Source organism: Ostrea edulis, chromosome 6 (genome assembly GCF_947568905.1).
Source record: "Ostrea edulis chromosome 6, xbOstEdul1.1, whole genome shotgun sequence".
NCBI classification, from domain to species: Eukaryota; Metazoa; Mollusca; class Bivalvia; order Ostreida; family Ostreidae; genus Ostrea; species Ostrea edulis.
Genome location: NC_079169.1, coordinates 34,258,704 through 34,272,442, shown reverse-complemented (window position 1 = coordinate 34,272,442; position 13,739 = coordinate 34,258,704). Strand labels below are relative to the sequence as shown.

Sequence of the window (13,739 nt, the reverse complement as noted above, 5' to 3'; positions counted from 1 at the left end):
ACATAGAAATACCAGTGTCAATCCCACTTTACTTTATGAACACAACTTTGACGAAACCGCTCAACGGATTTTGTTCAAATTTTGTAGGATTGTTAGTCACCATATGTAGTAGATCATACTGTGCCACCGTTTTGATTCTACAAATTTTACAGGAGTCATGGGACATTTTAGCTGTAGAACTCTAGCTTTCTGAAAAAATATTGGTACTGATCTCGTCTGTCCCAATATTTTTTTTCAAGAGCTACAGTTCTGCCGCTAGGTACTTTTGTGCTTCAACTTTTCATGTGGCGGCATGGGACATATGGTTACGTGTAGCAATCTTGTTGGTTTCCTTTCTTCAGTATTGGAGTTAAAAAAAAAGAAAAAAGAATCACAACGCAACATACAAGTTATCTTGAATTTTTACCAGTTTCTGTGAAATGCCTATGAAATAGTAATATAACTAAAAACTCCGAGAAAATTATTGATTAACATAAGTGAACTGAACTGGGATTTGATCCTGGGCCCCCTGAATCTCTAGTCAGATACTTTACCAACTCGGCTATCTGGTCACCAGCGATTGAACCCAGCTGACTACTACCCTCCTTAAATGTCTTCACACTTGAAGATATCAACCCAATTTCCTTTTGTCCCTGCAAATCCAGGGTGGTCTTCCACATTTCCTCTCTCAAAACACTGAAGACATCAATCCAGGATCTTTATTCCCTGGAAGACATTTTCACCTGTCAGTTCCAGGGGCTGGTCTACTGTACCAAATGCAACAGGAAGGGAGAAAATGCAATGGAGCAGACTAGGATTTGAACCCAAGCCCCCTGAAATTCTAGTCAGGAGCTCTACCTACTGAACTATCTGGCCACCAATCATAACTACTCGGCCCACAGGGGCTAAGCCCGTTTTGGGCCAGAACTCTGTGATACCATAAATATATTTATGGTATCACAGAGTTCGGGCCCAAAACGGGCTTAGCCCCTGTGACTCGGCCATTTCCGCTAAACTAAAAAAAATTTCTTTGTGAAGCTAGAAAGGCCAAGTAGTTCCGATTGATCTGGCCACCACATAAGCAAGGGAGAGTAACTCTGTCACAACCAACTGCTGGGAAATATTCTTTACGAAAATGAATTTGCCCAAATTCTGGCATTGTGTTGCATGACTGATCAATCAGAATATGAAAGTGCAGATCTACAAAATTTCATATCTCGTTAACAAGAATAATATTAATATTTAGCATATTATTGGGCTTTTTTTATATGGCCATCTATGACCGGACATATATAATGGCGATCGTGTCCATCCGTTCCGCTTTGTGTCCAACTCGAAACTTGAATACTTAAACCTAGAATCGTTAAACTTTGTCATTTTATACATCTTTGGTAGAAGGTGTGTTGCACCCTGAATCACGATCACTGTGACCTACTATACATGCAAGATGATATGGCCATATATGACATAATCCTTTTTTTAGTCTCTGACTTGTAGATAATATGAGTTCCTACAATATGTCCACATCATCTTGATTATAAGTCACAGTGACTTTGATTTGGGGCACGACACACCTTATTAAGATGCATCTTTATGGAGAGGACTTGTATAGGCAGTGCCTGCTGTCCAATCCTATTGTGAATTTTCATAATAAAATACTGTTCAAATTAAATTAAGATGCATTAACTGACAAACTTTGATGACTATGAGTTGGACAGGGTTTTGCTATATCTGGCCATATTGTCTTAATCAACGGTCACAGTTGTATCAGATGAAAAAGTTTCATGTTTTTAGGTCTCATAGTATTTAAGTTACGAGCCGGGCACAAAGCTGTACAGACAAATGGACACGATCGCTATACCATAACACATCCCATCTAAAGATGGGCACATAAAGAAAACTATGTTTTAAGGGAGGTAATCCCTACATCTGTAAGAATATTCAATAATTATTACATCAAGAAATACACATTTTTACATAAAATGTAGTTACATAATTAGTTTATAAATATAAAATGTAGCTTCATAATTAGTTTATAAAGATAAAATGTAGCTACATAATTAGTTTATAAATATAAAATGTAGCTACATAATTAGTTTATAAATATAAAATGTAGCTACAATTAAATATAAAGATTTTTTTTTTCAACATCAATGATATAAACAAGCACATCACACAACAGATAGAGGAATTGTCTCCTGGGAATAATGATCTAAGCCAGGGGATCAGATCTGATTAGACTGTCCAATTCAGATTTCATTTGTCCCTTGGAAGTAATGATCTAAGCCATGGTGTTTCAAAGAGTTCTGCTGAACATAGAGAGATCATTTTCATAAGAGCTAAATACTGCATCTGCCTAGTTAAAGATTAATCAATGAGTATAATGCAAGAAGGCTGTGAAAATAATTTGTCATTCCTACATGTATAGGGCATTTCTTTGTACAACTCAAAGTAATTCATACCATGTGAAAGAAATAATCTTAAATACATGTAGAAAATAAATGAAGGTATGTTTTGGAATATTTCTGTAGTTATTTGAACAATTCAAGATATCTATTGACAAGTCAAATGCCATGTGCAATAAACGCTTTACAATGATCTTGGTTTTACCTCAGACCTTAAAGCAGAGATACTGGTGCAATCTTTGTACCAAGTAAGGTTGACATGATTTTGTGTCGTGCATTATAATAAATTACCACCCAATGGGTGTATAATATGCCATGGCGGTGCACTTTATTTTGCTATCAGAAAAAACAAAAGTACTTATTGTCATCAAGGTAAGGGTCAATACTCTGTATTAATATTGAAAACTTTTATTTGAGAATATTTGAATTAAACATTGAGCAAAAATATTTAGAAGTATTTATTCAATGAAAACCAGAATGTATTTAAGAAACATCTCTGTTCATTAAGAAAATTATTCTACACAACAAGAATGTACTAAATGACAAAGGATCAAAATTATTGGTACATGAATTCATTTTGCATCATTTGCAGAGAATGGCAGAGCATAGACCGTTCGTACAATCATTTTTCCGGCAAAGATAATTTGTCTTTCTAACAAACTGTCAACATATACATGTAAATACCATTTTTTTTTGGCCTAGGACTTTTACAGAAGAGAAAGTAAAGCATATTTTGCATTGTTTTATATAATACATTTGTAAGTCACAAAATAAATGTAAAAAAAAAAAAACAGATAAAAATTATGTCTTCTTGATAGGAAGCAAACTGCAACTGTAAAAGAAATAAAAATTTTCATTGTAAATAATTTTATAGGACATCAAATAGATTGTATGAGAAGAAGCAAGAGGTCCAAAGGCCATAGAGCTCATAGAGCAATTACATATTCCCATGGAAATATTATAACACTTAGTGCATTTTTACTATACAATGTATACAGTATAGAGCTTGAGTTTGAACTATAACTAGACAGCCAGTTTTATATTAGATTCCCAATAGTAAAGAACAAATTTTAAAGATTGTAGTATTCTTGAAAAGTTCAGCTCCACCTCAGGTATCCCAAATGGATAGAGACCATGACAATTCACATTTTTGTCCCCCCAGTTAACCAAATACATCTGTAGATGCTATATATGAACAGTAATTTGGTGAAAAATGACCATGCAATATCTAAATTTTACAATGGATGGGTTCAGATAGCACTAGATAATCTTGCATGACATAAAACATGTTTGAAGTTGTCATGTGTATGCATTATCATATATATAGATATTGAGAACAAATAAATTGTAAATCAAAAACTCTTATGACAATTGTGAGAAGAATAACTACAGAAAAAAATGAATGACGATTAAGAAATGAATCCTACCCTAAAAGTCCCCGGCCACTCCACGTTCTTGGTGTGAGAGACAGATTGAATTCTTTGTCACCTCTTAAAATCCTCAGAGATAGTGGTTTCTGAAATGGTAAGCAAGTGAGAGTTGTCTACCTTCATACTTGAGCTGTGTGTATAATGGGTGATCTGAATGTACAATTGTAACAGAGACATTTTAATGTCTCTGATGGGATTTGAACCCGGGGCTCTGGCACACAAGTCCAGTGCTCTACCAATCGAGCTAAAGGGTTAACCAACTATCCAAAGCTAGTAGAAATGCCATATCATTCACGTTGCCACATTATCCCCCTCCTGTTTAAGAGTTGGCCCCGACTCTTCCGGAGTGCCAACACCTGAGGGGCTAAGTTCTGGGTAAAATCAATCTCACCTGCCAGAGATTACCCAGGTCCCAATGTGGGCACCAAATGTAACAGAAATTTGTTAATGCCTCTGCTGAGAATCGAACCCAGAACCTCTGGCCCGACAGTTCAGTGCTCTACCAATCGAGCGGAAGGGTTAACCCACTATCCAGAGCTAGTAGGAATGCCATAACACTACCACACAATGTGTGTACCTTGTGTGTACTCTGTGTATGAAGGTTTACAGCCCACTATGCTCTGAAATGTAATACAAATGTAGTATGCTACGAAAGATGATTTTATGTGATGAAATGTAACAGTATGCTCTGTAATGGAATACTGTGTAACTTAACTACTCACTACTGTAAATATGTTGTTGGCACTTTTACGCTGCGCAAAGTGCAAAAATACTTCAGCGGTTTCAGCACTTGGACGGGAAGAAGAAGAAATGTAATAGTATGCCATGAAAGGTTAATGGAATATTGTGAATTATGATAGGCCTAGTATTCTGCAAAATGTTAAAATATGAAATGTAAAGTAATACTTGTAGTATGCAGTGAAATGTCATAGTATGCAGTGAAATGTCATAGTATGTTGTGAAATGTTATAGTACGTTGTGAAATGTTATAGTATGTTGTGAAATGTTATAGTATGTTGTGAAATATTATAGTATGTTGTGAAATGTCAATGTATGTTGTGAAATGTTATAGTATGTTGTGAAATGTCATAGTACGTTGTGAAATGTTGTAGTATGTTGTGAAATGTTATAGTATGTTGTGAAATGTCATAGTATGTTGTGAAATGTCATAGTATGTTGTGAAATGTCATAGTACATTGTGAAATGTTGTAGTATGTTGTGAAATGTTATAGTATGTTGTGAAATGTCATAGTATGTTGTGAAATGTTATAGTATGTTGTGAAATGTCATAGTATGTTGTGAAATGTCAATGTATGTTGTGAAATGTCATAGTATGTTGTGAAATGTCATAGTACATTGTGAAATGTCATAGTATGTTGTGAAATGTCAATGTATGTTGTGAAATGTTATAGTACGTTGTGAAATGTCATAGTACGTTGTGAAATGTCATAGTACATTGTGAAATGTTATAGTATGTTGTGAAATGTTATAGTATGTTGTGAAATGTTATAGTATGTTGTGAAATGTTGTAGTATGTTGTGGTTATAGTACGTTGTGAAATGTTATAGTATGTTGTGAAATGTTATAGTATGTTGTGAAATGTCATAGTATGTTGTGAAATGTCATAGTACGTTGTGAAATGTTATAGTATGTTGTGAAATGTTGTAGTATGTTGTGGTTATAGTACGTTGTGAAATGTTGTAGTATGTTGTGAAATGTTGTAGTATGTTGTGAAATGTTATAGTATGTTGTGAAATGTCATAGTACGTTGTGAAATGTCATAGTACATTGTGAAATGTTATAGTATGTTGTGAAATGTTATAGTAGGTTGTGAAATGTTGTAGTATGTTGTGAAATGTTGTAGTATGTTGTGAAATGTTATAGTACGTTGTGAAATGTTATAGTACGTTGTGAAATGTTATAGTATGTTGTGAAATGTTATAGTATGTTGTGAAATGTTATAGTATGTTGTGAAATGTTATAGTATGTTGTGAAATGTTATAGTACGTTGTGAAATGTTATAGTACGTTGTGAAATGTTATAGTATGTTGTGAAATGTTGTAGTATGTTGTGAAATGTTATAGTATGTTGTGAAATGTTGTAGTATGTTGTGGTTATAGTATGTTGTGAAATGTTGTAGTATGTTGTGGTTATAGTACGTTGTGAAATGTTATAGTATGTTGTGAAATGTTGTAGTATGTTGTGGTTATATTATGTTGTGAAATGTTGTAGTATGTTGTGGTTATAGTACGTTGTGAAATGTTATAGTATGTTGTGAAATGTTGTAGTATGTTGTGGTTATAGTATGTTGTGAAATGTCATAGTACATTGTGAAATGTCATAGTATGTTGTGAAATGTCATAGTATGTTGTGAAATGTTATAGTATGTTGTGAAATGTTATAGTATGTTGTGAAATGTCAATGTATGTTGTGAAATGTTATAGTATGTTGTGAAATGTTATAGTATGTTGTGAAATATTATAGTATGTTGTGAAATGTCAATGTATGTTGTGAAATGTCATAGTATGTTGTGAAATGTTATAGTATGTTGTGAAATGTCATAGTACATTGTGAAATGTTGTAGTACATTGTGAAATGTCATAGTATGTTGTGAAATGTCAATGTATGTTGTGAAATGTTATAGTACGTTGTGAAATGTCATAGTACATTGTGAAATGTTATAGTATGTTGTGAAATGTTATAGTATGTTGTGAAATGTTATAGTATGTTGTGAAATGTTGTAGTATGTTGTGGTTATAGTACGTTGTGAAATGTTATAGTACATTGTGAAATGTTATAGTATGTTGTGAAATGTTGTAGTATGTTGTGAAATGTTATAGTATATTGTGAAATGTTGTAGTATGTTGTGGTTATAGTATGTTGTGAAATGTTGTAGTATGTTGTGGTTATAGTACGTTGTGAAATGTTATAGTATGTTGTGAAATGTTGTAGTATGTTGTGGTTATAGTATGTTGTGAAATGTCATAGTACATTGTGAAATGTTGTAGTACATTGTGAAATGTCATAGTATGTTGTGAAATGTCAATGTATGTTGTGAAATGTTATAGTACGTTGTGAAATGTCATAGTACATTGTGAAATGTTATAGTATGTTGTGAAATGTTATAGTATGTTGTGAAATGTTATAGTATGTTGTGAAATGTTGTAGTATGTTGTGGTTATAGTACGTTGTGAAATGTTATAGTACATTGTGAAATGTTATAGTACGTTGTGAAATGTTATAGTATGTTGTGAAATGTTGTAGTATGTTGTGGTTATAGTATGTTGTGAAATGTCATAGTACATTGTGAAATGTTGTAGTACATTGTGAAATGTCATAGTATGTTGTGAAATGTCAATGTATGTTGTGAAATGTTATAGTACGTTGTGAAATGTCATAGTACATTGTGAAATGTTATAGTATGTTGTGAAATGTTATAGTATGTTGTGAAATGTTATAGTATGTTGTGAAATGTTGTAGTATGTTGTGGTTATAGTACATTGTGAAATGTTATAGTACATTGTGAAATGTTATAGTATGTTGTGAAATGTTGTAGTATGTTGTGAAATGTTATAGTATGTTGTGAAATGTTGTAGTATGTTGTGGTTATAGTATGTTGTGAAATGTTGTAGTATGTTGTGGTTATAGTATGTTGTGAAATGTTGTAGTATGTTGTGGTTATAGTATGTTGTGAAATGTTATAGTATGTTGTGAAATGTTGTAGTATGTTGTGGTTATAGTACGTTGTGAAATGTTATAGTATGTTGTGAAATGTTGTAGTATGTTGTGGTTATAGTATGTTGTGAAATGTCATAGTACATTGTGAAATGTCATAGTATGTTGTGAAATGTTATAGTACGTTGTGAAATGTTATAGTATGTTGTGAAATATTATAGTATGTTGTGAAATGTCAATGTATGTTGTGAAATGTCATAGTATGTTGTGAAATGTCATAGTATGTTGTGAAATGTCATAGTACATTGTGAAATGTTGTAGTATGTTGTGAAATGTTATAGTATGTTGTGAAATGTCATAGTATGTTGTGAAATGTCATAGTATGTTGTGAAATGTTATAGTATGTTGTGAAATGTCATAGTACATTGTGAAATGTTGTAGTATGTTGTGAAATGTTATAGTATGTTGTGAAATGTTATAGTATGTTGTGAAATATTATAGTATGTTGTGAAATGTCAATGTATGTTGTGAAATGTCATAGTATGTTGTGAAATGTTATAGTATGTTGTGAAATGTCATAGTACATTGTGAAATGTTGTAGTATGTTGTGAAATGTTATAGTATGTTGTGAAGTGTCATAGTACATTGTGAAATGTTGTAGTATGTTGTGAAATGTCAATGTATGTTGTGAAATGTTATAGTATGTTGTGAAATGTCATAGTACATTGTGAAATGTTGTAGTATGTTGTGAAATGTTATAGTATGTTGTGAAATGTTATAGTATGTTGTGAAATGTTATAGTATGTTGTGAAATGTCAATGTATGTTGTGAAATGTTATAGTATGTTGTGAAATGTCATAGTATGTTGTGAAATGTTATAGTATGTTGTGAAATGTCATAGTACGTTGTGAAATGTCATAGTACATTGTGAAATGTTATAGTATGTTGTGAAATGTCATAGTACATTGTGAAATGTTATAGTATGTTGTGGTTATAGTATGTTGTGAAATGTTATAGTATGTTGTGAAATGTTGTAGTATGTTGTGAAATGTTGTAGTATGTTGTGAAATGTTATAGTATGTTGTGAAATGTTGTAGTATGTTGTGAAATGTTATAGTATGTTGTGAAATGTCGTAGTACATTGTGAAATGTTGTAGTATGTTGTGAAATGTCAATGTATGTTGTGAAATGTTATAGTATGTTGTGAAATGTCATAGTATGTTGTGAAATGTTATAGTATGTTGTGAAATGTTATAGTATGTTGTGAAATGTTATAGTATGTTGTGAAATGTTATAGTATGTTGTGAAATGTTGTAGTATGTTGTGAAATGTTATAGTATGTTGTGAAATGTCATAGTACATTGTGAAATGTTGTAGTATGTTGTGAAATGTCAATGTATGTTGCGAAATGTTATAGTATGTTGTGAAATGTCATAGTACATTGTGAAATGTTGTAGTATGTTGTGAAATGTTATAGTATGTTGTGAAATGTTATAGTATGTTGTGAAATGTCAATGTATGTTGTGAAATGTTATAGTATGTTGTGAAATGTCATAGTATGTTGTGAAATGTTATAGTATGTTGTGAAATGTCATAGTACGTTGTGAAATGTCATAGTACATTGTGAAATGTTATAGTATGTTGTGAAATGTTATAGTATGTTGTGAAATGTCATAGTATGTTGTGAAATGTCATAGTATGTTGTGAAATGTTATAGTAGGTTGTGAAATGTCATAGTACATTGTGAAATGTTATAGTATGTTGTGAAATGTTATAGTAGGTTGTGAAATGTTGTAGTATGTTGTGAAATGTTATAGTATGTTGTGAAATGTTGTAGTATGTTGTGAAATGTTATAGTATATTGTGAAATGTTATAGTACGTTGTGAAATGTTATAGTACGTTGTGAAATGTTATAGTATGTTGTGAAATGTCATAGTATGTTGTGAAATGTTATAGTACATTGTGAAATGTTATAGTATGTTGTGAAATGTTATAGTATGTTGTGAAATGTTGTAGTATGTTGTGAAATGTTATAGTATGTTGTGAAATGTTGTAGTATGTTGTGGTTATAGTATGTTGTGAAATGTTGTAGTATGTTGTGGTTATAGTACGTTGTGAAATGTTATAGTATGTTGTGAAATGTTGTAGTATGTTGTGAAATGTTATAGTACATTGTGAAATGTTATAGTAGGTTGTGAAATGTTATAGTATGTTGTGAAATGTTGTAGTGTGTTGTGAAATGTCATAGTACATTGTGAAATGTTGTAGTATGTTGTGGTTAGAGTATGTTGTGAAATGTTGTAGTATGTTGTGGTTATAGTATGTTGTGAAATGTTGTAGTATGTTGTGAAATGTTGTAGTATGTTGTGAAATGTTATAGTATGTTGTGAAATGTTGTAGTATGTTGTGGTTATATTATGTTGTGAAATGTTGTAGTATGTTGTGGTTATAGTACGTTGTGAAATGTTATAGTATGTTGTGAAATGTTGTAGTATGTTGTGGTTATATTATGTTGTGAAATGTTGTAGTATGTTGTGGTTATAGTATGTTGTGAAATGTTGTAGTATGTTGTGGTTATAGTACGTTGTGAAATGTTATAGTATGTTGTGAAATGTTGTAGTATGTTGTGGTTATAGTATGTTGTGAAATGTCATAGTATGTTGTGAAATGTCATAGTACATTGTGAAATCTTGTAGTATGTTGTGAAATGTCATAGTACGTTGTGAAATCTTGTAGTATGTTGTGAAATGTCATAATATGTTGTGAAATGTTGTAGTATGTTGTGAAATGTTGTAGTATGTTGTGAAATGTTGTAGTGTGTTGTGAAATGTTATAGTACGTTGTGAAATGTTGTAGTATGTTGTGAAATGTTATAGTATGTTGTGAAATGTTATAGTATGTTGTGAAATGTTATAGACTAAGTGTGTTGTGAAACGTTGTAGTGTGTTGTGTAATAAAATAGCATTATGTGTAATATAATACTATGCTGTGAAATGTAATAGTATGCTACTCTTTGACATTGGGCATCAGTTCTGAAACTCTCATCTGATAAATGATCACATTTGAGCAGTGTTATAATTACACCTCATCCAAACGTTCGAGACAGTTTATTTCTCAGGTGGATGGGGCTAAAAGTTTGTATGATAGACTGGTGGTCGGACTAATTTTAACAACCAATGGCCAACAATCAATGTTACAAATAAGCTTAATTAGTAAATTTCATGTAAAACTAAAACACAAAACTAAAAATTAAGACTGGCAGATTTTGAACAGGACTGACAACGTTTGATAGTAGCCAGCCCTGAAACTGGCTCATAATCTTGTCAAGTTTCCAACACTGACCTGACATATATACTGTAACCACTGCTCTGATGTTTTGGGTTTAATTTGACTAAGATTCAATAATCAGGCTTGACTGAAGTAAAACCATGATTTTTTCTAGATATCACAGCAGTGAAATTATGGCTGATTTATGTACTGGAAATCATAATGGTGATTTTCATTTCATTATACTCAAGATATTGTCGGGGTATGCAAGTGGAATATCATGAGTGTTTGACTGTCGAGCTGCTTTTACAAAACCTGACAAACATTCAGACGACACAAAATTCACAAACATTCAGGCGACACAGAATTCAACTGTGAGTGGTTTATCACCTCTACAATCATTTTTCTATGAATTAAACATGTAAGAAGCAGTTACGTACGTCTTTGCTGTGTTGAACCACTGTTGCGATATTTTGTAGGTTCTGGAAATTGTGAGATGAGACGGAACCAAACTTCAGTACTTTATCATTTACACACACCCCCTGTAAAAATAACCTCCAGATATCAGACTGTGGTGTTATGTTTATCACCAAGACTACAGGGCAGATTCTACATTACGACTAATCAAATAATTCTTATGAAATATATAACCCCTAAAGAGATGGATATATCAAGAAAATGTTTAAATTTGGATTTTATTTATTTGACAACAATTAACAAACAACTTTTATAATTTATATCAATGCTTCTCGTCCGATGAGATATTGGTACAAGGGGGTCATTGATGTGGACGGAGACCAGAGTACCCAGAGGAAACCCACACGTTTGGGTGGAAGAAAACAAGATTTCCTGAAGGAAACCCACGCAGTGAAAAGTGAGAGCATTAATTGCTATACTAATTGGACATCCAATTATAAATAATCAACAGTTAACAGATGTATATTCATAAGCTTAAGAAAATCAGTAGTTTAGTGATATTGTCATAACTACTGTCCTGCTCCTGTATTTCATATACAAGAGTAATAAGACTAAAGTAGTATGTTGTTAAGAAAAATAAATATTTGTCCTGAAAATAAAAATGTTGTATCATTACACATGTGTGAGCTGGAGAGTCTTCATCCACCTTGTCCAGTATCAAGAAGGGAGATAACCTCGCCCGAGTTTCCTCCTCAGGGGTGGTAGTTTCCTCCGATGAACCCGCTCCCTTCTTCTGACGAGCTTCTGCATGGATTTTATAAAGTTCCTCCTCAATTTCTTTCATCAGAGCCTTATGGTCATTTTGTAGACCTGAAACCAGTAGGTTGTATATGTACCGATGATCAAATAAATGTGAAATAACACCATTAACATTGAGTCTGTTTTTAGTGTAGTGCATCATTTACTGAACAATGAAGAAGTGAACCCACTTCTGCTTTCACACATAACATACTGTATTTAATTCAACGGATTCATAATTCCGTGGATTATCAGTTTTGGTTTGGTTTGGTCCGCAGGTATGAAATTCTGCTGAGTTGCATATGGCTTACATGAAAATAGCTTACATACTTTAAGCACGCTGGTATGAAATTCTGTGGATTTTATGTGACCACTTACATAGTGGAAATAAGTACTGCACGTAATCATGTACATTTACAGTATAATAGTTTTTTGTGTATACTTACTTTAGTGATTTAGAATTCAAGCTTTTAGAGTTACTGCACAATATCTATTCAACTTTGTACCTTAGATTACATAAGCACCTCAAAGCTGAGCATCTTCCTGCAGCATGTATATAAACATAACATCAAAAATTGATTTATTTTATTTGTGTTACACACTAAAACACTCGACCACGACATTATGGCATCATGTTCCCTGTCAGGAAGTCGCTGTGATTCATACCAAATTTTGACAGTTTCTCCCTTTCAAAAACCATCAAAAACTCCTAAAATGGTGTTAAAATTTCTCAAGTTTTCTTTTAAAACACATATTTAATCAAGCCTTTCTAGAGCCCTGTATATCTTAATTCAATAATGCCATGTCACAGAATTCAACGTATCATGTGATGCCATAGATTATTGCTCTTGCGTCAGCGCTAAACACCCTATTAAAAAAGGTATCTAAGGTGGCTTCTTGGTTGATAAAAAATACACACTAACTTTATATTGCCATTAGGGTAGCTCACTACACTAAAAGCTTATACTCTGTATGACACCACGTCACAAGATGGCGATTTAAATGTTTTATGAAATTATTTGTATCGATCGATTTGTTTGTCTATCATCGTAGCTCAGTATTGGGCTGGTGAACCGCAGATCTCGAGTTCAAATCCAACAAAGTCTTTTGTTCATATGTGTTGAAATAATTTTTTTGAAAATCATGTTTTTATCCAAATCTGTATATTTTTTGCCTTTTTGGCATATATACTTATTGTATATCATCATATCTTTTATAATTAAATCAATTCGTACCGATTTGAGAAACTATTTCTGGGTGTAGTGAGCCACCTTAAAAAAAGCATACACAAAGATTGGATCTCTAACTGTTAAAATATAAATATATAAAATAATCACATTTTTAAAATGGAGACAAAAAAAAAAAAAAAACACTTGTGCAATAATGAATACTCTAATTCTTACAATCAGGCTTTTTTTAAAATCCAAAGTAGTTTACAAATTAATGTGAGTTTCACATTTTATTCAATTTTCTTGGATCACAAATTGGGAAAATTAGATTTTGAATTGGAAAAATATCCCTAATTGTTGCTAGGGGGAAAACTCCATAAATTAATATCGGCAGTATTTTGGTGTAACAAAAGTATCTGAGGCGTCATGAATTCATTGCTATGGTACCCATCACCTAACACTGATCTTACATATCAGTGTATGTCTGGCATGTCTCACTGTGTACACATCGATGTCTGCTCTAGGGTAACCCTCCAGGTCTACTAGTGGCTCATTCATTCCAATCCCCTTTTGCTACAATTAGGAAAAATAGATAGCT

General features: G+C 32.4%; 1 protein-coding gene across 1 annotated transcript in view; it reads right to left on the bottom strand.

Moving 5' to 3' along the window:
• Window positions 1–3,111: 3,111 nt before the first annotated feature.
• Window positions 3,112–13,739, bottom strand: part of LOC125648112 (26S proteasome non-ATPase regulatory subunit 9-like) — a 14,795-nt gene continuing 4,167 nt past the window's right edge. The window contains exons 2-6 of the mRNA XM_056139394.1: window positions 13,612–13,714; window positions 11,851–12,044; window positions 11,198–11,299; window positions 3,812–3,900; window positions 3,112–3,216 (exon numbers count right to left, since the gene is read on the bottom strand). Coding sequence (XP_055995369.1) covers window positions 3,186–3,216; window positions 3,812–3,900; window positions 11,198–11,299; window positions 11,851–12,044; window positions 13,612–13,714 — 519 coding nt within the window. The 3' untranslated portion in view covers window positions 3,112–3,185. The remainder of the gene's footprint in view (window positions 3,217–3,811; window positions 3,901–11,197; window positions 11,300–11,850; window positions 12,045–13,611; window positions 13,715–13,739) is intronic.